The 22,796-nt window shown below is 44.0% G+C and overlaps 1 protein-coding gene across 2 annotated transcripts in view; it reads left to right on the top strand.

Annotated features, from left to right (window-relative positions):
* Nucleotides 1-22,796, top strand: part of CRYBG2 (crystallin beta-gamma domain containing 2) — a 53,156-nt gene that overhangs the window by 9,368 nt on the left and 20,992 nt on the right. The window contains exons 1-4 of one of the 2 annotated variants that reach the window (XM_039334203.1): nucleotides 11,346-11,447; nucleotides 16,375-19,816; nucleotides 22,299-22,343; nucleotides 22,465-22,583. In XM_039334203.1, coding sequence (XP_039190137.1) covers nucleotides 11,362-11,447; nucleotides 16,375-19,816; nucleotides 22,299-22,343; nucleotides 22,465-22,583 — 3,692 coding nt within the window. In that variant the 5' untranslated portion in view covers nucleotides 11,346-11,361. Of the gene's footprint in view, nucleotides 1-11,345; nucleotides 11,448-16,374; nucleotides 19,817-22,298; nucleotides 22,344-22,464; nucleotides 22,584-22,796 lie in introns of those variants that run through there. The other variant, XM_039334204.1, reaches the window with a different exon arrangement.

Below are 22,796 nucleotides of genomic sequence, written 5' to 3'. Positions count from 1 at the left end.
AGTTCCCCCACAATTCCACCACCAGTGCAGTCTTAAGATGTAGCAAGGCAGTTGGTTAGTTGCCAAAAATCCTACTGAATTTTTGGCATAGAGCAGAAGTCTTGGTCAATTACAGTTTCTTTGTCCATGATTGGCATTCACTCAGTGCAGCGGTTCTCAACCTGTGGGTCGCGACCCCATTTGGGGTCGAACGACCGTTTCACGGGGGTCACCAAACAACGCAGTCCGCCATTTTCCCCCCCTTTTCCTTAGCTGTGCTACTCCCTTTTATTCTATTGGCTTTTGAAAGCCAATAGAATAGACTCTCTTGAATAGAGTCTAATTCTATTGGCTTTCAAAAGCCAATAGGAATTGTCCAGGCCGGCGCAGGGGGCGGCACCACGCATGTGCGGTGCTCCCGGGCAGGGAAAGTCCTCGACTTACGACTGGTTGGGTAGTTCTTGATTTACAACTGGTTGGGTAGTCCTCAACTTACGACTGGTTGGGGGGTCGCGGCATTAAAAAGGTTGAGAACCACTGACTCAGTGGATGCTAAACTTTACTAGTGACGGTTTATTTTTCTAATATCTCTCTAACTCAAAATTAGTTGGAATCAGTGACTGCGGACTTAGATAAGAAACGTCTTTGTAAGATTTGACTGTGCAGGTTGGACTTCCAAGAAAAAACGGGTTTCATAACAGCACTTTTCCGTCCATCTCCATAATGGGTTTAAATGGGTATAACCATTTAAAGCCCAAACAGTCTAGATTTGACACTTCTGATTTTAACATGCTTATTTTTTTCCAGAAATTAACCTCCTCGGCAGCTGATGTGCTAAAGGCCTTTGGTTATATCTGTAATAAACAACATTTTGTGACAACTCTGCCTTCCTTTCCCTCAGGCTTCAGACTAGTGGCTTTCAACCTTCCTAATGCTGCGACCCTTTAATACAGTTCCTCATGTTGTGGTGACACCCAACCATAAAATTATTTTTGTTGCTACTTCATAACTGTAATTTTGCTACTGTTATGAATCATAATGTAAATATCTGCTATGTAGGGTGTATTTTCATTGTTACAAATTGAACATAATTAAAGCATAGTGATTAATCACAAAAACAATATAGCAATGCTTGCTGGAGAAGCTTACTCTTCCTTGCTCAAAAATGTTGGGAGGGAGGGAAGGGGAAGGAAGGAAGGAAGGAAGGAAGGAAGGAAGGAAGGAAGGAAGGAAGGAAGGAAGGAAGGAAGGAGAAAGAGATTGAAGGGGAAGGGATGGAGATGGAGATGGAAGGAAGGAAGATTGGAGGTGAAAGGAAGGAGATTGAAGGGGAAAGGAAGGAAGGAAGGATGATTGAAGGGGAAAGGAAGGAGATGGAGAAGGAAGGAGATTGAAGGGGAAAGGAAGGAACGAAGGAGAAAGAGATTGAAGGGGAAGGGATGGAGATGGAGATGGAGATGGAAGGAAGGAAGATTGAAGGGGAAAGGAAGGAGATGGAGAAGGAAGGAGATTGAAGGGGGAAGGAAGGAAGGAGAGAGAGATTGAAGGGGAAGGGATGGAGATGGAGATGGAAGGAAGGAAGGAAGATTGAAGGGGAAAGGAAGGAGATGGAGAAGGAAGGAGAGAGAGATTGAAGGGGAAGGGATGGAGATGGATGGAAGGAAGGAAGGAAGGAAGGAAGGAAGGAAGGAAGGAAGGAAGGAAGGAAGATTGAAGGGGAAAGGAAGATTGAAGGGGAAAGGAAGGAGATGGACAAGGAAGGAGATTGAAGGGGGAAGGAAGGAAGGAAGGAAGGAAGGAAGGAAGGAAGGAAGGAAGGAAGGAAGGAAGGAGAGAGAGATTGAAGGGGGGGGGCGCTGCCAAGGATGCACAAGCATCTCCGCACAATTGCCCGGGGAGGGGGGGAGGCTCTGGCAGAGAGCCTGGTGGAGAGCCAAGCGGTGGCATATCCGGGGCCTTGGAAGCTGTGCGGAGGATCTGCGTGCCTCGGAGCTGCCGGCTGCCCTCTCACACCTGCCAAGGGATGGAGATGGAGATGGATGGAAGGAAGGAAGGAAGGAAGGAAGGAAGGAAGGAAGGAAGATTGAAGGGGAAAGGAAGGAGATGGAGAAGGAAGGAAGATTGAAGAGGAAAGGAAGGAGATGGAGAAGGAGAAGGAAGGAGATTGAAGGGGGAAGGAAGAAAGAAAGGAAGGAAGGAAGAAGGAAGGAAGGAAGGAAGGAGAGGGAGATTGAAGGGGAAGGGATGGAGTTGGAGATGGAAGGAAGGAAGGAAGATTGGAGGGGAAAGGAAGGAGATGGAGAAGGAAGGAGATTGAAGGGGGGGAGGTGCTGCCAAGGATGCACAAGCACCTCCGCACAATTGCCCGGGGAGGCTCTGGTGGAGAGCCAAGCGGTGGCACATCCGGGGCCTTGGAAGCTGCGCAGAGGATCCGTGTGCTTCTGAGCTGCCGGCTGCCCTTTTACACCCGCCAACCTGGAGCCCCCCATCCTCATCCCGGCACCTCTTGCCCTCTCCCAGCCACCCCCCTGGGACCTGCCTGCCCCTCCAGCCTCCTGAGTGCCATCGCAGCGGTGGGGTCGCGGGAGCCCCTTTCCACGCCACGCAACCCATTGCATGCAAGAGGGGCGCAGCTGGAGCGCCAGCTCCTGCTTGGAAGGCACCACTTCTCCCCTCCTGGGCCGGCCGGCTGGCCTCCGACGCACATGCGGGCATCGCCGCTGCCTTGCCCTCTTCCCCGCCCCCTGGCCGCTTCCAAGGCCCGGAGCCCGCGAGCCAGGCAGGAGCCATTCCTGCCCGGCAGCCCCATGGCCACGCCGGGTGCCAGACAGCCGAGGCGGCCTCCGACAGCGAGGGTGGCTGGTTGGGTGGCGTGGGGGAGGCTGGGCAACCAGGAGGCATGGAGACTGGCTCAGCACTGCAGCTCAGCTTAGTCGGCAGCAGAGGCAGCGGTGGAGCAGCCCAGCGGCAGCGTTAGCAACGGCCCAGACCCAGCTCGGCTCGGACTGGCCGCTGAGGCAGCACAGGGCGGTGTTGAGGGTGCGTGCGATGCTGCTGCGGTGGCAGGAGCAGGCGCTGTCGGAGGAGAAGGGGGCCCTGGAGGCGGAGGAGCCGGCGGAAGAGGAGGGCGGCAGCGGCGGCTGGATAGAGGAGCGGTGTCTCGGTTTCTAAGACCATCGAAAATATGTGTTTTCCGATGGTCTTAGGCGACCCCTGTGAAAGCGTCGTTTGACCCCCAAAAGGGTCGCGACCCACAGGTTGAGAACTGCTGCTTTAGACAATAATTCAGGTGATATTTCCATTCAATAACTAAGCCAGAAAGAAAGTCAGATTAAAAAAAATAATCAGGACAGAACAGTCCTATATTTTATGATTTACTGGACATTGCTTTGATCTGGTAACAAAATGGTGAACTGACAGTAATTTAGCATTTCTTACTTACAGCTAAAAGACAAAAAAAAAAAAACCCTTCAAACTCATCAAACTGGTATGATGCACAACCAAACCACTTATATCTCAGGGAGGGCATCAGAATATGATATCTGTCTTTATAGATTCAAGAACAGCCTTTCTCATTCTGGTGTTTCCCAAATCTATTAAGACTACAACTCCCAGAATCCTTAACCAGCAGCAACCTTGAATGGGAACTCTGTGAGTAACAGTCCTCAAACACTACAGGTTGTGAAAGTATACTCCCTGTTCTGTAAACACGAAGGATATATTCTTTTGTCTTCTTCCTACTTCTTTCATCATTCCACTGTTATGTTTAGTTGCTTGATATCGAAAGTGTCATAAATACATTGGATGCTGCTGTGCATCATTAAAGGAGTTCCAGAAGCAAAAGGGACTACTGTACAGTTTAAATTGTGCGCAGATGTAAATACTCACACTTGGATCTACATATCAGCAAGGTTAGCATAGCTAGAAGGAAAAATACTAAACATTTACAGGAAGAAAGCTATGACATTGATTAGGAAATTTATTGTCTCACTCTCTTGACTGAGAGTCTTGGCATCCACTAATAGGGCTATGTTCAAGACAGAGGTATGTCCTTTCCCTGTCATTGTTAAAAAGCCATCCTGGACTGAGAATCAATCTTGATCTGAGCAGGGCTTTACCTTATTGTGAATTGAAAACGGCCAGTTGGATATTGGAGGGAGACAGCAAGCACAAACTTTACATGCCCAAGATTTCATGAGAATTGTGGTTGTAATTAAAAGAACAAATGCACTCAGTAGGCCTCAGGGTAAGTAGCACACCTGGTTGTATTGTACATCTTAACAAAAAAATGAAAAGAAAAAGGCAGCGAGGTGTAGTGGTTACTCTTTGAATCCTAAAACTCAATCTTGGACCAGTCCCTGTTTTTCAGTTTCACCTTCTTTACAGGAGATAAAACGAGAGGTGGGGAGACCTGAATATACTGCTCAAGTTTCTGGAAGAAAAGTTAGACTGGACGTTAAATGAATGGGTGCCTCATCCTTCTAACTGGAGTAATTGTAATAATTTAGCCCTGACAGAACAAACAAAAGAAAAAAGAAAAGCCTGTGCAAATAATGTCTTTATGCTCTGAATTTTGATTAAGCTGATCCTCTTTTTTTTCTCAGTCAGATGAATTTAATCCAAAATGGGTTGGCTATAGAATAAAAACATGTTTTTCTTTCCTCTTTCCGCACGTTGCCATCCTGTCCAGCTGGAACACTTCTGAAGACCTACAATTTTCTAAAATAATGGAAGAGTAAAGAACATGCAGTCTAATGATCACAGTACAAGATGAAAGGGGAAAAGGGAGATTGGAGGACAGGAAGCATTAGAGCAGCTGCTACCTGGTGACTTCCTGGTGTCTATAGTGCAGTGGAGTGATGGTCTTCTTTTTTTAAAAGCAGGCAAGCTCTCAGTTGCCTTTCTGTCTTGGCAGTTTCCCACCTATCCTATCACATGCCAATTCTTTCTGGCAGGTAATGCCACAAATGCTTCTTCCACACTGTCCAGTTGAGAGTCCAAAGTTGAGTTTGAGGGAATCCCAGAAACCAAACTGGAGGCTCTCTGCATGCCAAGAGGTCCATTATCATACGCCTGTAGGTAGTCCTAAACTTTCAGTTGTTTGTTTAACCATGGTTTGAAGTTACAACAACCGTGGAAAAAGTGAATTACGACCCATCCTTGAAGTTACGACCAACGTACCATCCCACAATCGTGTGATCACAATTTGGATGCTGGGCAACTGGCTTGCTTTATGATGGTTGCAGCATCTTGCAGTCACGTGATTTCTATTTGCAACCTTCCCAGCCAGCTTCTGACAAGCAAAGTCAGTTGGTATGCAAACTGGATTGGCTTAACAACTCTTGATTCACTTAACAACCAGGAGGGTCATAAAATAAAGTCCAGTCGTGTGATAACTGGCTTAATGATCACACCACTTAGCAACCAAAATTCTGATCCCAACTGTGGCTATAAGTCGAGGTCTCTACCTGTGCATCCTTTTACCTTTTTCAGCCTCTTAGGAAGAAACACCTTATTTTAAGATCAGTTGTTATGACACCTTTTCCGGTTTCAATACTGTTACCACTAATAATTAGCTTCGTTTGTTGTTGTTGTTGTAGCCAAAAGATTAATGCATGCATTTTTTATGGTACTAGGCAGTATTGGACTTAATTGCAAGGGTGGAATCCAAAGTCTCCAGCTGCTGTTTTGTTCTGATAGAGAAGAATGTTATGTGAACATAGCAATTATTTTAGTAATCTGGATTTAGTGTTTTGGGTTAATCTAGCTACTGTGCGGTAACCTTCTCCAACCTGTTGGTTTTTTTTAGTTGATAACTCCTGGGATTTATGGAACTGCATTCAAGAGGAACCTGGGAGAGATTATGGGGTGTCTGGGAAAGGAATGGAAAAGGCTGCCATGGGTGGGTCAGCTTATCTCATCAATAGTAACTCTGCCAAGGTTGAAGGAAGACACTTTTCAATTCACTCAGAGACTCCGCCTTAATTAACTCCCTATAGATAAGTCTAAGGAGATGCCTCTTACAGTTTCCAAAATTCGGTATTTATCCCAGATTAGCATTAAAGAGACTTTCCTGAAATTCATGTACTTCTTGTCTCCTTAGACTTGTCCAAATCCTGATGATGTTTGGTGATCATTCCTTCTTTATTTGAGCTAGGCAGCTCAAAATATCTGGACCCCTTGGGCTTTAGGTTGGCAGGATACACAAACATGTGTCATCTTTGAGCTAATGTCTTATGCAATATGGATGAGGCCATGAATTTGAAATTATAAATGGGTGAATTAAGCAGAATAAAGGAAATGAATAAGGAATGCATACTATACGCCCATCATTCTTTCATTAACTTAGATTTAGCATTGGATTATTGAAACTCCTAAAGGATTGCCCTAATATCTTGTGTTTATTTATGTAGCACTACTATTCAAGGGAAAATCAGTTTGATTTACTAGTTAAAGGCTCTGGGCTAGAAAGCAGAAGATGGTGAGTTTTAGCTCTGCCTTAGGCTTGAAGCCCCTTGGCGATTTAGGACTAGTCACTCTCTCTCCTAGAAAGTCCTAGAAAAAAGACAACTCACCACTTTGAAAAAGTGTCAAGAAAACTGCATGGACTTGTCTAGGCAGCCAAGAGTCAAGATTGATTCAATGGCACAAATCATCATCATCACCATTGGAGTCACTACAGAATGACAGGAGCTTAATAATAGATGAACAACATTTTAAGTAGTTTAAGCGATCTATCTATCTATCTGTCTATCTGTCTGTCCGTCCGTCCGTCTGTCCGTCCGTCCGTCCATCCGTCCACCCATCCATCCACCCACCCATCCACCCACCCACCCACCCACCCACCCACCCACCCACCCACCCATCTATCTATCTATCTATCTATCTATCTATCTATCTATCTATCTATCTATCTATCTATCTATCTATCTATCTTATCTCTAATTATACTAAAAATCCCGGGTATTTTCATGTTGAGAAAAATAGTCGAACACCGGGATAAATATAAAAACAACTGTTTAATAAACTAACAATTGTTTGATAAACTTAGCTTTCGTCCACTCTGACGACATTGGCAGTTAGCCGACGAAAGCTAAGTTTATCAAACAGTTGTTATATATATTTAAAAGAAACGATCAAACACCAGGATAAAATACAAACAAAACTGTTTAATACACTGAATGATAATTTTAGAAATACTAGGCCAATCTGGTGATTTATACTTTTTTTTTTTGCAGCAGCTACAGAAACTGTTCCTGAAAATTAATGGGAAATTTAGATACCATCTTCCCATCATTTTAAGCCAGTCTTCTCTGATCTGCTACCTTCTAGATGTTAAGGAGGTCAACTCCCATAATTCCTACTTAATGCTAAGTCTGTTGGCTAATAATTATGGGAATTAAATTTGAATTGAAGAACACAGGGATGGGTAAGAATTGTGTAAATCAGTCTTTACATACAAATGTTGCTCCCCAAATTAGTGGAATTCCCTTTCCAGAGGCATTCATTTGGCATTAGTGTTACAGATAAATTTTCAGTATCTATATATCTTTTTATTTGGCTCTCGGTTTTACTTATTTATTGCACTGTTTCCATCATGTTCCACTAGGATTATCTCTTGTTTAAAATTTATGGTGTTTTTAATCAGTTTTATTTTGCACATGATATATTTTTATTTATCTGCACTCCCTCCACATAATTTCAATAATGGATTAGTCTGAAAGCACAATCAATCCATCGTCTCCTTCTGTCTTCTACAGTACAAATAATTGATAACACAAATATTCATGGTCTACTTTATTGCAATTGTGGTGGTGCAGTGGTTAGACTGCAGTATTGCAGACAGAGTGCCCACAGTTAGGAGTTCGATCCTGATAGGGCTCAAGGTTGACTCAGCCTTCCATCCTTCCGAGGTCAGTAAAATGAGAACCCAGATTGTTGGGGGCAATAGGCTGACTCTGTAAATTGCTTAGAGAGGGCTGCAAAGCACTGTGAAGTGGTATATAAGTCTAAGTACTATTGCTGCTATAACTCTTGCACTTAAGCTTCCTCCATAGGGCATGAGAGCAGGATCAGTGGAAAAACGGTGGCAAACCTGTGTCTTTTCAGAACTGCAACAAGCATCTTCTCACAGAGAGAGTCAGTTTGGTCTAGTGCAGGGGTAGGCAACCTTGGCTCTTTTATGACTCATGGACTTCAACTCCCAGAATTCCTGAGTCAGCTATGCCGAGGTTGCCTACCCCTGGTCTAGTGGTTAAGGCACCAGGCTAGAAAGAGGAGACCATGAGTTCAAGTCCTGTCTTAGCCATGAAAGCCAGCTGGGTGACTTTGGGCCAGTCACTCGCTCTCAGCCCAACCCACCTCACAGGACTGTTGCTGTGGGGATAATAGGAAGAGGAACTGTATTGGATATGTTCACCACCTTGAATTAAAAATAGCACAGGTGGGATACAAACAAAACAAACAAACAAACAAATAGACGCTTCCTCCAGCTTTCAGTGGGTCCGTACACAGAGACTGCTGCTATGCTGAATCTCATAGTCTCATGACAGCTTCTGCTAAGCCACAATTTTAATATCAGTTGTGTTTATTTTATTTCTCACCTTCATGCTGGGAACAAGATACTTATCGGAAATACTCCCACATATTTTAAACATAAGAGTGAAAATATGGATACTGGATGGTATTGTTATTTTTAAAACATCTTGTAATTTTCCAAGATGACTTGATTGAGAATTCTTGCTGCGGCTGCTGTAAAAAGGTGTGTGATTCTTACATACCGGATAAAATTCAGCAGCCCTGTTTAAATGACATATTTGACTCGGCTATTGGAGGGTGGATTGTAAGTGTGCTGTGTAAATACTAATCCAGACAATGGCTCCAAACAATTAACTCACATGTGGTTAATCTTAGTCTACAACAGTCCCAGGGCCATTTATGCTAAAGTAACTTCCCTGAATCAGCTGTATTGTCTTAATACTTACTGGAGTGAGGGGTACCTGGCTTACACATCTTTAGCAGCAAGACAGTGTGTTTTCAGGATACAGGTAGTCCTTGACTTACAACCTTTCTTTTAGTGACCATTCAAAGTTACAACGGCACTGGAAAAAGAACTTATAACCATTTTTCACACAACTGTTGCAGGATCCCTATGGCCACATGATCAAAATTCAGACAACTGACTCAGATTTATGATGGATGCAGTGTCCCGGGGTCATGTGATCCCCTTTTGCGACCTTCTGACAAGCAAAGTCAATGGGGAAGCCAGATTCACTTAACAAACGTTACTAACTTAACAACTGCAATGATTCACTTAGCAACTTTGGCAAGAAAGGTCATAAAGTGCGGCAAAACTCAATAACTATGACGCTTAGCAACATAAATCTTGAGCTCAGTTGTGGTCATAAGTCAAGGACTACCAATAAATAGCATTCCAGTGACTTTTGTCTTCTTATTTGTTATTCTCATCTGAGGCAAGCAGGTTTGAAATACCTTCATTCCAGGGGAATTTAATGACATATTTTACAGCAAAAATAATAATCCTCCTCTATCCATCAGTCCTTCAAGAGAAAGAGAGACTGGGGGCTGCAGAGGTATTACTAGTAGTGTCTCAATTGTATTTCCCTAATGCTAAAGTTGTGGTCCCTTAGGAAATATTCCTGTGCTGAGATAACTTCTGTGTTTTTTTCCCCTCCTGATTACATAAGGGGTGTATACATTTTTCTAGCAGCATATCACAAGTAAGTTGACAGTAATGCAGAACGCATTGAAGTGAACCATATGCAGAGCCTGTGATTAGCTGAAGCACTCATCCTTAAAAGAGTGAGCAGAAATAAGGACAATAGGGAGAAAGAGAGAATGTAAGAACAGTATTCCCCAACCTTGACCTCTTAAAGATGTATGTACTTCAACTCCCAGAATTAGGAGTTGCTGGACGTGTGGGGAATTCTGGGAGTTGAAGTCTACACATCTTCAAGTAGCCATGATTAAGAAACACTGTTATAGCATGTGCCATGAACATGTTCCATGAAGCATGTATCCATCAAACCGATAGAATATAATTCACATATAATAGCATTCTTAGTCGGTTTATGGTTGGAAAATAAAATAAATTCAGAGATTAAAAAAAAGATTTGTAAAATCTAGTATTTACTACATGAATACATCTCTCAAAATCTGGTTCTCTCAGTTTCCTATTTCTCTGATATTAATTACAGTTCACCATGTTTGGGGAGGGGACTGAACAAATTTTTTAGCCACCATTAGCCCTAGAAAACTATGTCAAGCGACCAGAATTTGAATAACTTTTTTTTAAAAAAATAAATCATTTACAGCTTATTCAAGGTCTAGGCTAAAGTTCCCTGAAAATGAATTAGTCTTAGTTCTGTCTGATTTTGCTAATGTACATTTCCAGGTGTTTATGCCAAACAGCAGATGGCAGTAGTAAGGTGCCCTTGATTGACAGGAAAGCCACTAAGGAAAATCAGCCCTTGCTAGTCCTTAAATGGTCAAGAGATGGTAAAGTTGCCATTGTTGCCATCCCTGGAATAGGGAATCATGAAACCTGAATAGTTTGCAGGATTCAATGGCCAGATTTATTCACTGTAGTAAATCATAGGGTAGTTTAAGCAGAGGTGGGCAACTGGCTGCTATAAGGCCATATGTGGTGTTAAACTTCATAAAGACCCCAGACCCCTTTCTGAATGAAATTCAAAACTTGATGCTGCAATTTAACCTTCCAACTCTGCTGTTTTTAAGTGGAAAACGTCACAAAGCCTTTAAAAACCCTTAAATAGAGTTATCACATTTAATAATCAAGTTAGGGAAAACATGCAAAGTTATTGTTTGTGGAGTTCTTTCCAACCTTTTGATCAGCAGGGGTTGCAGGAAGTATTTGCATTTTTCTTCTATACCACAAAGCAAAATGTTGTGTGTATGTTTGTATGTGTTTGCTTCTGCTTCCCTTTGTTTTGCAGACGTACCTTGGTGTGAGTGGGAAGTACAGGGCGGGCTGCATGCGCTCTACTCACATCACCACAAGGAGGCTTGGAATAAATTGTTTCCATAGGGAAGCACTGGGAATTCAACATGGATGAAGTAGGTTGTGACCTTGAAACCCTGAGTCTTGTTGTACAGGTGTAAGAAAAAAGATCACCTCTTTTTTAGAAGTAGAAAGGAAGTGGAGCGAGATGTGGAATGCTGCCACCCAGCATCTCATACACAACTATAAGCTTGACTCATCCTGGAAATTAACAATGCTTCCTGCTAAATAGGTCAAGACGTCTTAAACTGGATGGTGCAACCTGCTTTTGGACGCTAGAAATGAAGGGCTGTGTCAATCTGGCTCAGCTGGATTTCAAGAGAGTCATTCGACCATTCTGGATGAAACTACGGCAAGCATTCTGTGGCTTTGGTTCTTGTCTTTGTTGTCTTTATTTTATTGTTTTACTTGGCATGTTCACAAACAGGTAAATTTCCTGCTAGGAGAAAGGTGTGTTTATCAGAATTCAGCGTGCGACTAGGCCCTCTTGCAGATGGAAATTTGGGCAGTAGGACAGTGTTTCTCATTCTTGGCAACTTTAAGATGTATGGACTTCAACTCCCAGAATTTTGGGAGTTGAAGTTTGCACATCTTAAAAGTTGCCAAGGTTGAAAAACCCTGAATTAGAGATTTTCCTAAGAAAACCTGCTTGTGTGCTACCAGCATGCTCTGGTCAAAAGAGGAATTGTGTTGGAATTCAAACCTTCCTCTTTGTGTGAAATAGAACAATCCAGGACCTGATCAGCTCAGAGCTGTACTATTGCAGGGGTGGAGAAATAGAAGTCCTCCAGACCTTGCTAAACTAAATCTCTCACCAATTCCATTTCTTGTGGGAGAGGGAGAAGCAGGGAGAGGGAGAGAGACAGAGATACTGGAGGTTATAACAGCAACCTTTTTGAGGAGCACAGCTTTTCCATTTTTTTTACTACAGTATCAATAAGATGCCTGAATGTTTTTGATGATAGTCTTCTGTTTGACGGTAATCTTGATTTTCAGGCTGGTCACTTCAGGACTAGGTTTGGGCAACATAATACATCTATTGAATATATATGGGATACATCAGGTTGGATAAGCACTATTTAGCATGTTTTTACCCTGCTTTGCAGCAAAGATTCCATTTTTATAAGGCTGATGGTAGCTCAGGAATTCTGGGAGCTGAAGTCCACAGGTCATAAAGGGGCTACGGTTGCCCACCCCTTCATTGAAATATTAGATTGTCTATGGAAAGCAAATGTAAAACTCAGGTACGGTACTTGATGGCAGTCTTTTTCAGCATGGGATATGCTGTGCATTTGGATGATACTTTAAATTCCATGAAAGGATTTGTTATATCTGCACCTTGTAAAAACCTCGGTGGGTAAACTCACAAACATGGTTCTTTTTTTATTGTTTGTCTCAAAGGTGCTTTTTCAAAAGGCAACTGGACTTTGTTTTTCCTTGAAGATGTTTCACTTCTCATCCAAGAAGCTTTTTCAGTTCTTTTTATTGTTTATTAAGGAGTTATGAAATATAATAATAATAATAATAATGATGATGATGATGATGTTGGAAGGGACCTTGGAGGTCATTGATGTATACATCTAACTCTATACGATCAGAAATAAAGCTGGAAGCAGCTGTAAACAAGGGTATTTCTGGGAGGATAAAAAAAAGTCAAGATGGCACCTATGACAATAGATGCCCCGCCCCTTTTGACAAGAAGGGTGGGGCTTGAGTGACATGGCTGCAGTCACTACCTTGGCTTTTTTTTGAACCTGCCCCTGCCTAGAAGCACCTGCTTCTAAATAATTTCCAATCTGTATGACAGGCCCAGTTTATTTGAACAACAAAAATACGTTGGCAATTTGGACTTTTTAGGAGGAGCTCCTTGAGCTATGAAGAAAGAGATTAGACTGATCCCTTCTTTGTTATAATTTAGCCAGGGAACAACCTACAACCTACTTCACAGAGTTATTTATGACATTTCCTGTTCTTTTATTTTACTCTGATCTGGTTTTATTGTGTTGAACTTTTTAAATGTCTTTTTTTAATGAGTAGATTTATCAGCTTCTTTCTCATTTGTTTTTATATTGTCATGCTTAGGTCATGGACAGGGTTTTTGTACATTAAATAGAAAGCAGTTCGTTATGTTGTTATTAGATGTATAAAAGGCAAAGGTAAAGGTTTCCTGTCCAGTTGTCTCCGACTCTAGGGTGCAGTGCTCATCTCTTGTTTCTTGGCCAAAGAACAGGGTTATCCAAAGACATTTTCCATGGTCATGTGGCCAGCATGACTATATGCTGAGGCTCACGGAACACTGTTATCTTCCCACTGGAGTGGTACCTATTTACCTATTCACATTGGCATGCTTTCACAATGCCAGGTGGGCAGGAGCTGAGGCAAGGAACGGGAGCTCACCCCACTGCACAGCGTTTGGGTCTCAAACCTGGGCTGTCAGCTTTCCAGCTGAGCCATCACCCCCCCCATTAGATTTATACCCTGTCTTTATTCTTTATATTGCAAGGTGGCATGCATTATGCCCCCTTCTCCTATTTTCTCCACAACAGTATCCCTGCAAGTTGGGTTGGATAGAAATCTCTTCACAGTCTGAAGCTATGAGAAGCATTTTGAAATTACTGACGTAACTCTCAGTCACTTTTTGTGTTTTATGGAGTGACTATTTAGTGAGGAAAATGCACTCTGCATGTGTTCAAATGCATTCTCCCCCCCCTTCTTGCTTTCTATATATTCTTCCACTATATGTGAAAAATATAAGAGATGACTTCGATACTTACCTTCTGTTTAAGCAACTGAATTTGGAAAAGCGGTCTGGTTTCTAAGCTCTGAGCTCCTGAATGAAAAGTGGACTATAAAACAAACAAACAAACAAATAAATATGTTGAGTAGGTTGACAGAGCGGGCACCATTCTCTCTCTTTTGCTGTGTTGTACCCCAAATTGCAGTATCTTCCGTGCCTACTTCTTTATTGGTTTCTGATAGAGGAGAATATTTGTTGCTATTGTAGCACTGATGATGTTACCTAATTTGGATAATGAAACGTCTGCAAGAAAACAATCAAGGACCCCTTATTTGGTTTCTGTTTTATAACTTGTTTCCTCTATTACGATCTTTTTGTTTTAACCAGTATGTCTTTGTAACCAGTACATCGTGATTTTTTGCAGCTGAGCATGGCTTAGAATGGGAAAATGACTCATCAGGGTTTCTTTTTTTCTAAAGACGAAATGAAATTCCAGTGGTGACATTTCAGATGGCCCATGCCATGCCACAATGAGCAAAGTGGGCAAAAGAAGAATGTGTTTGGCTACTAGGTTATTTACAATCAAACATTAGCAAAGCATTAATGAGCATTCCCATTATCAAAGCGCCTATCTAGGATTTAGTCAGTTCCTCTGTGCTTAAAACATGGACATCTCAACTTCGGACTAATTTAGCAAGCTATCCAGAGATTTCATGGCCCTTCAGTCTGGCACCTTCTAAATAATAATAATAATGATGATGATGATGATGATGATGATGATGATGATGATAAAGTTGGAAGGGACCTTGGAGGTCATCTAGTCCAACCGCCTGCTCAGGCAGAAAACCCTATACCATTTCAGACAAATGGCTGTCCAGTTTCTTCTTAAAAACTTCCAGTGTTGGCACATTAATGATGGACATTATTCTGGGTGAGGGGGGGGACTTATTTATTTATATCCCAAATTTAGAAATGCCCATTTTGCCCCCCGAGTGATTCTATGCAACATACAAATAAAATAAAAAAAATTTAAAAGCTGAACTATTTTATCCCATAAATTGGTTCTAACTTTGTTGTCGCTGGTTCTTCTTTAAAAAAAAAAACATATCCCGTTGCATTGACCCAGATTCAAGAGAGATAGAAAAGCTTCAGACCCGGGCAGATATTTTCTTTATATTTCCCTATATAGGACCATTTTATGGGATAAAAATCCTGTAAGGGTAGGGGAGCTATTTTGTTTACTGTACATATAAAAGTGATAAGAGAATGCTTCTATATTCCATCTGTTTATTTAATTTGCATACCACTCCATTATTTTTACAAATAACTCAAGGCGGCAAACATATCCAAAACACCTTTCTCCACTTATTTGCCTACAACAAAAACTTTGTGAGGTGGATTGGGCTGAGAGAGAGGGACTGGCCCAAAGTCACTCAGCTGGCTTTCATGGCAGGACTTGAACTTGTGGCCTCCTGGCAACTGGCCCAAAGTCACCCTCACTGCTTTATTGCCACAGTTGCTAAGTGAATCACTGCAGGTGTTAAGTTAGTAGCATGGTTGTTAAGTAAATCTGGCTTCCCTTATTAACCCGGCTTGTCAGAAGGTCACCAAAGGTGGGAAACACATGAACCTGGCTCTCTGCAACCATCATAAATAAATGCCACTTGCCGAGCATCTGAATTTTGATCACGTGACCGTGGGGATGCTGCAATGGTCCTAAGTGTGAAAAACGGTCATAAGTCACTTTTTTCGGTGCCTTTAAATGGCTGTAAGTCAAGGACTTTATGATTATTAGACAAATTGTTGTCTAATAAGTACTCAGTTTGCTGGTGGTTGCAGAGCTCCAGAAGATGGGTCTCCTCCATTCTCCTCCAGCCTCTGTCTCAGGATTGCAGTTTGATTGGCAGCCCTGCCCTGCTGATGCTGAGGGAAATGCTTAAGGGGGGGTGGTAAGAAGGAAGCTCATCAGCCTGCAATTTTTTTCAAGCTGCCCATTTTTCCACCCCTGCATTTCACTCTTAGGGCCAAGTAGCCATCCTGAACGTTGGAACGTAGCATCTGGAAGGGATTTCAACCATGGAGATACACATTTCTTTTGGGACGTCTTTGATGCCTTTACGCTCCCATGGAGAGGGTGTTAATTAGCCCGTTGAGCCCATTGAGAATTTGGATTTCATTGTTAGGGTGCTCTCACAATAGGGTGCCATGGAAAGGATGTCCAATCACAAACAACCCGTTTATTGAAAGCAAATTAGCGAGATTGCTCACTGTCTCTTCAGTGAATGAATGTTGAATGTTCTCTGTTAATTCAGCCTATTTTGGGTTTTTTTTCCTGATCCTTCCACACAAGCCATTAGATTTGTTTTTAGAAGAGACCCAGAAGCATCTTTGAACATGAAGATTATCTTTAAAGCTGCCCCCTCATTATGCCTGTTTTGTTGCTGCTGTTGCTGTTATGTTTAAGTAAGGTTCAAGGAAATCGGAGAGAGGAAAGAATCTGTCAGGCTCCAAGGAAAATGACATAGAATATCTGGGTGGTGGCATGCTGGGTGGGGACCCGGGCCTAACCTTTTGCTTTCCTTTTCTCCCACCCTACCCCACCCCACCCCAACTCCAGCTCTTATAAAACCAGAGGAGCCTCTGGGGAAGGCAACCACGAGCAGCTCCAGCCTCGAAGTGGGGCTGACACTGACAGAGACCTGCTTTGCCCTCATCCCAGCATGGAGAAGGTTGCCGGCAATTCACGTTCCCATCAAGGCAAGCCGGAAGGTCATGCCTCAAGCCCTTCTGTGCGACGCAAGAAAAACCCTCCAGACTGTCTCAAGAAAATGCCCTTCGGCAAAGTGTCGGCAGCCTCCCAGAGGGTCGAGGGAGGAGGCACCAGGGCCAGCAGCCCCTCTAAAGTGTCCAAGCTGCTTGAGGCCTGGGAGAAAGGACTTGTGGGGATGGACACCACTGGCCCAGCTCCTTCCTCTGAAACCAGGCCCTCCCATTCTCCCGCATCTACCAGGCGCTTACTTCCACCCCCAGAGGGGGCCCACTCTTCTCACTCCACCAATTCCAGGGATTCTTTTCCACCATCCAACGTGGCTTCCGCTCATGCCAAGCGATGCCTTTCTCCAACAGGGAAAAGGAAATCTCCTTTTTTGGAGGAGGCCAGGCATGCCCATTCTCCTGATCCTTGGCGTCCTTCTGGGCCAGCAACAGAAAACCGGAGGTCCCGGTCTCCAGCAGAGAAGAAGCAGCCTCCCACCCCAGCAGCAAAACCACAGTTTCCTCCCCCACTCAGGGCCAAGCCAACACAAGTGCCCCCCTTGCCGACAGGTACCCGCTCACATTCTCCAGTTGGGAGGAAAGATATACCTCCCAGAAGAGAGAACCATTCCTCCTCATCCCTGGATGATACCCAGCATTCATCCTCCTTGGCAGGAAACAGAATCTCCTATTCTGTGGCAGATATGAGGCGTTTGTATTCTGGAGGAAGCACCACACAGCCGTCTTCTTCAGCTTCTTCAGCAGTGGACACCAGACGGGCATTCGCCCAAGCAGAGAGCAGGAGCAAGTCTCCCTCATCCAATGACAGGAGTTCACCTTCCCCCAAAGTTCCAAAATGTTCCTCACCTTCCTCGGACATCAAGAATCCACTCCCTCCACCTGACAATGAATGGTTTTCCTCCCCTTCGGATGCCAGGTGCCCTTCCCTGGCAGAGATCCACTCCCTGCCTCCTCCACCAGATGCCCTACTCGTGTCCTTATCCCCAGCAGATGCTGGGGCCTCCCCTTCCCCCGTGCACTCCAGAAACCTCTCTCCCACAGCAATGGAGGGACACTGTTCTCCCAGCCCACAGAGAAATTTTACTGCTCATGGGCCCATCTTTGCTCAAGTATATTCCCGACTTCCCAAGCCGAAGAGCCCAGTGAACAAAGATGACACCGGTACCAGAGTTACTGAATCACCGGGAGCCACACACTCTCCTGCTGCTGTTCACAATCCTGGCAAGGCTGGATCCCAGAAAGAGAACCATGCCACAAACACTAATAGGCTGCAGGAGCAGAATCTAGGCCTTTCTCGTGACAGCTTGAATGAAACCGTCTCCCAGAAGGAAGGACATATGCTAAATGGGAATGGCTCCAAGTTGGACGCTGGATCCCTGAAGGAAAGCAACTTGCCTGGTGCTTTTGCACTTCAATCCTCAAGGGAAAGTTCTCCCAGCACCTTCCACTCTATTTCATTCTCTGCATCCCCGGGGAGAAATTACACATCCTCTGCCCCGAACCCTGCATTTTCTGAGGAACCCTATGTGTTCAAGCCAGTCCCTCAGGTTACGTGTTCCAGCACTGTAGCCAAATCCCATGCCCAATGGCACAGGCCCAAGGGGAGCAGCACAGTTGTTTTTAGAGCCCAACAGCAAGTTATTGTGCCTCAGCCCGGATGCTCCACTGTTTACCAAGTCGGGCGAGAGCTTGTTATGTCTGCCCCTGGGTCAGGAAAGACCAGCCAGGGCCAGCAAGAGAAACCCCTTGCTTCTTCCTCCATCAATTGCATTCCACTGGAAGAAACCTGGCCATCTTGGGCCAATCTCCCTAATGCCAAGTCCCCTCAAAGAGTTCACTCCTCCTTCCCCAAATCTTGCATCTTCTCCACACCAGAGTCACAGCCTGAGAATGGCCTGACTCACTCTCAAAATACCAAGGTGAGGGATGCCCAGAGGCCAAGGTGTGCACCTGTGCCGAGCCCTGATCGCACTTCAAACAGAGAGGCTGCTATAGCCAGGGAGGGAGTAGTTCCATGCAGCACAGCCCAGAGAGACGGCAGCCTGCCCAGCAATTCTGCCTCCCAGAAGCACAGCAACCTGTTGGCAAGAAGCAAGTCTGAACAGAAGCAAGGCATGCCCACCGCAGAAGGCCTAATAACAAGCGGGTCAGATCAAGACAGCAGCTGGTTAGGCGTGGGAAAAGCCATCTTATCTGCCAACAGAAGGAATAAGTGCCCCTTGGACCCCGCAGAGGAAATTGGAATCTCTGCTGCATTGCAGCAAACGTCTCCAGGGAATCTTAAAGCCAGAACACAGGATGATGGACTAAAGAAAGAAAACCAGATTTCAAGCAAGGGTCCCCTGATATTTGCACTGGAACAAGAGAGTTCCCCTTCCCTTTCATGGCCCGAACCCCCAAGTGACTTATTAAGAAGCACCAGCCAGACAGGAGAACAGGAACCCGAGGAAGCGGGGGAAATGGAGCATTTTGTAGACACCCTCCGCAACATGGACCCTGCTGAACGCCGGAAGCCCTCAAAAGCCCTCTCGAGGGCTCCACGCCCTTCCACTCTTGCCAAGCACACCGTCCTTCCACCCATCGATGAGAACCACATCACTCCCAAGGCAAAGGTTCATTTCCCAACAGCATTGGGTGAATTGTTTCCTCTCACCGAGGAGAACTCAGAGGAAGGAACGGGATCCAAGGGGGAGGAGCCAGGATTGGCAGAAGAAGACACCGAGGAGATTGAGAACCCTTATCTCACTAAAGAAGAGAAATCATGGGAGAGCAAGGTAGGCAGGAGATCTTCCTCTTGGGAAAGCCAGCAGTCCAAGACTGAGGAAAACCTTGGGCCTTTTCTTGGAAAGTTCCAGCAAAGCCTAGGAGATAGCAAGGCGAGTGTTATTGCCCCCAGAGCTATTGTGAATCCGCCCACCTTGACTAGAACCAATGTTCTCTCAGGGATGTCTCTCTTGTCCAACTTTGTAGACAGAAAGGTTGTGGAAGACAAGCCTTATTCTCGCTTGGACAACAGCTTTCTTTACAGCAAGTTCATCTCCCCAGAAAAGGCTGAACACAAGGGCCTAACAAAAAGGAAGGAAATGAGCCCAGTTATCCAGAAAATCAGCAGGGAGTGCCAGAGACCTCCGAATGCACATCAGGAAGATGGGGCTCATAGGGGGTTACCACGAACTGCTCTCCATCCTGGGCACCACCTCAAAGCACCAGATACCAGTGGTTATTCCAAGCAGGTTATCCTTCTCTCCAAGGAAGCAGAAACCTTGACGCAGTCAGAAATTCAGGTGAGTGAACTGTTGCTGGGTACCATGAAGTCCAGGTCAAGTGGACTTTAATGTAACTGTTCTCAAGCTTGTGCCCGCGTAATGTCTTAGGCTTTCACTTGCATTATTATTATGTGTTCTTTGGGGATTATGGGAGTTGAAGTCTAAGGCATCTGGAGAGCCCTGGGTTAAGGAAACCTGAATGATGACAACTGTGATACGGTGTTTTGCCAAGTGCCAGTGCAGTGATCAGATGCCCAGACAATTGGTTCTTTTGGGTCTAGAGACAATAAGCGCAACACTAAATAAAAGGACTTCAAGCTTTATTATTAGCTCATGAAAAGATATTTAAAAGCCTAACATAAAAAGCATACATACCCAAGCAAGATGACACCCAAATTGTTTACAAGCTGCCAGGAGCTCATTAATAGCTACAGTAAAGAGTGGACAGTTTCCACAGTATCCCTAGTGCTAGGTTCTATGCAGAAGGACTGGATGGCATATGACTTTAGGATGAGAATGGAAAGTCTGAGACTTTTAACAGTAAGAAAAGTTTGCAGCTACATGAAGATCCCCCCCCACCTTCTCCTTTATTCAAAAACAAGAGTAAAAAGCAAGTTAGCTCAGAATGAGTTCTAAACCTCCAGACTTTTCTTAATAGGAAGGAGAAATCAAAATAATGTCACTAAATTCCTTGGAATAACAATGGTCTTCCAAATTGCCACTAGTTATGGTCTCTTGCTCTTGTGTGTTCAAGAGCCGGGCTGTTTGGACTCTTTCTGAGTCTGTAATGTGAAAAAGAGCATTGTACCATTTTGCACCCAGATGAGTTATAGTCTCCAGCTTCAGCCAGTTGTAGAACTGGTGGCAAAGCTTAAGTTCAAAAAGATGGTTACAGGACCAAACCCATCACTTGCTCAGTTGCACAGCACTTATAGAAACCACTTGAATGCTGTGCCTGAACGAAGGTCATTATGTACAATCTTTAAGTGGGATGGCTACAGAGTCAGTGATGCTCATTAAAGAAATTGAAAAGTGGTCATCTTAGACAGGAGCAGAGATACGATAAGTGTGCATGATGAAAACATCGCAATATTCAATTTTGGAGACCTGAATTCTCACCTCGAACTACAATTGTAACGAGAAGTCCCCTTTCATTCATTGATGTACATGCCCGATTCCCACCCACCCCGTTTTTTCCTTTATGATTAAATAAGAATTTTCAATGGTGAAAAGAACAAGAGACTCAGATGTTTATGAAATGTAAAGCTTTATCTTGGGCCATTGCAACCTGACAGTTTCACAACAGCCTCCTTTATGGAGCACAAGGCACAGGTTCCGACTCGTTTTCCCATCCCCCACTCCCAATTTCTTTTATGTCGGGTCCCTTGAGCAATCTGGATTTCCATGCAGGGCTGGGTGCACAATGTTTCAGAGCTGTGGTGGTACTTTCAGAGAAAGAGGAATGCTCCTTATGCAAGCAAGAATGCATTAAGTCAGAGAACTTTCTATTGGCGTTGTGAAACTGACTTCACTAGATTATGACACTGACGAGATGAGTTCTTTGATAAGATTGGCTTGCAAAATTGATTACTGCAGAACATGATTCAGGGGCCGAGGAGAAGATGGGGAGAATGGACTGTCTTCTCCCTTGGCTTTTGAAGCCACAATATTATATCAGATGTACAGAAATGACCCAACAATGCTCCAGACTTGTATATGTTGGGGAAAGTAATATTTGGATGCAGTGCAAGAGACACATGTGGTATACTACAGGTAGTCCTCAACTTACAACAGTTCGTTTAGTGACCGTTCAAAGTTACACTGAAAAAATGTGACATATGATTGATTTTCACAGTTATGACCTTTGCCGCATCCCCATGATCATGTGATCAAAATTAAGATGCTTGGCAACTGGTTCATATTTATGACCCGTTGCTGTGTTCCAAGTTCATGTGATCTCCTTTTGCGACCAATGGGGAAGCCAGATTCACTTAACAACTGTTACCAACTTATCACCTGCAGTGATTCACCCAACAACTGTGCCAAGAAAAGTTGTAAAATGGGGCAAAATTCACTTAACAAATGTCTCACTTAACAAGAGAAATTTTGGGCTCAATTGCAGTCGTAAGTCGAGAACTACCTGTAGTTAAGGTGTTGAGATTCAGTCTTGGTCCCTTTTCAAACATGGAAATACCCCAAGGTTTATCCATCTCTCCCAGCCCAACCTACTTTATAAGGTAGTGACTGTGGGGAGAGACACAGAGTGGGTCACTTGGAGCTTCTAAAGGAACGTTGGGTAATAAAACTAACAGGCTGAATAATACATGACTGAGCTTCCCAAATACATACCCCTTCCTTATTCTCACAACTGCAAAGAATGTTCCTTTGATGTACATTTTAGACACAGAGACTTTTTGAAAATGTCCATGATGGCCATTTTTACTTGTGCCATTGCTGCCCTGTGATCTTCATTAATTTCCCATTTATTTTTCAATTTCAGGAAGAGGAACATAATCCCGTGAAGATCAATAAGCGCCCCAGCAAGGTAGGATGGTGAAAAGGAAGGGTGACTTCCCAGGATCAGGCAAAGAGATTATACATTGGTAGACACAAAGTTAAGCTGGCCTCCTTTTCCTCCCCTCCCTCCTGTTTCTTGCTTACTATAGATCATTTTATACTCTGAGGCAGGCTTTGGAGGGCAGAAAAGAGAAATCTGGAATGATGTCCCAGATGCCACTTCTTGGGAACTCGCAAACACTATCTCCATTCAGGTGATCCGAGGAGGGTAAGCAATGCTTTGGCTGGCTTGGAATAAGCATAGTGGGAAAACTGGACTATTTTTCATAAATATTTGTATGCTTGTTCAATATAGAGGAAAAGCATGTCCCCTTTTAAAAACCTTGAGGAATGTGGGTGGATACCCAAGGAACTCCATGAGCATCATACACCAGCCAATCCAAAATCAGAATTCAACTGGAAGACCTGGCTCATCAAATGT

This window comes from Crotalus tigris, unplaced genomic scaffold (assembly GCF_016545835.1).
Source record: "Crotalus tigris isolate CLP2741 ecotype Arizona unplaced genomic scaffold, ASM1654583v1 scf7180000017628.32516253702:7417878, whole genome shotgun sequence".
In the NCBI taxonomy this organism is placed as follows: domain Eukaryota; kingdom Metazoa; phylum Chordata; class Lepidosauria; order Squamata; family Viperidae; genus Crotalus; species Crotalus tigris.
This window is presented reverse-complemented; position numbering and strand designations above follow the sequence as displayed.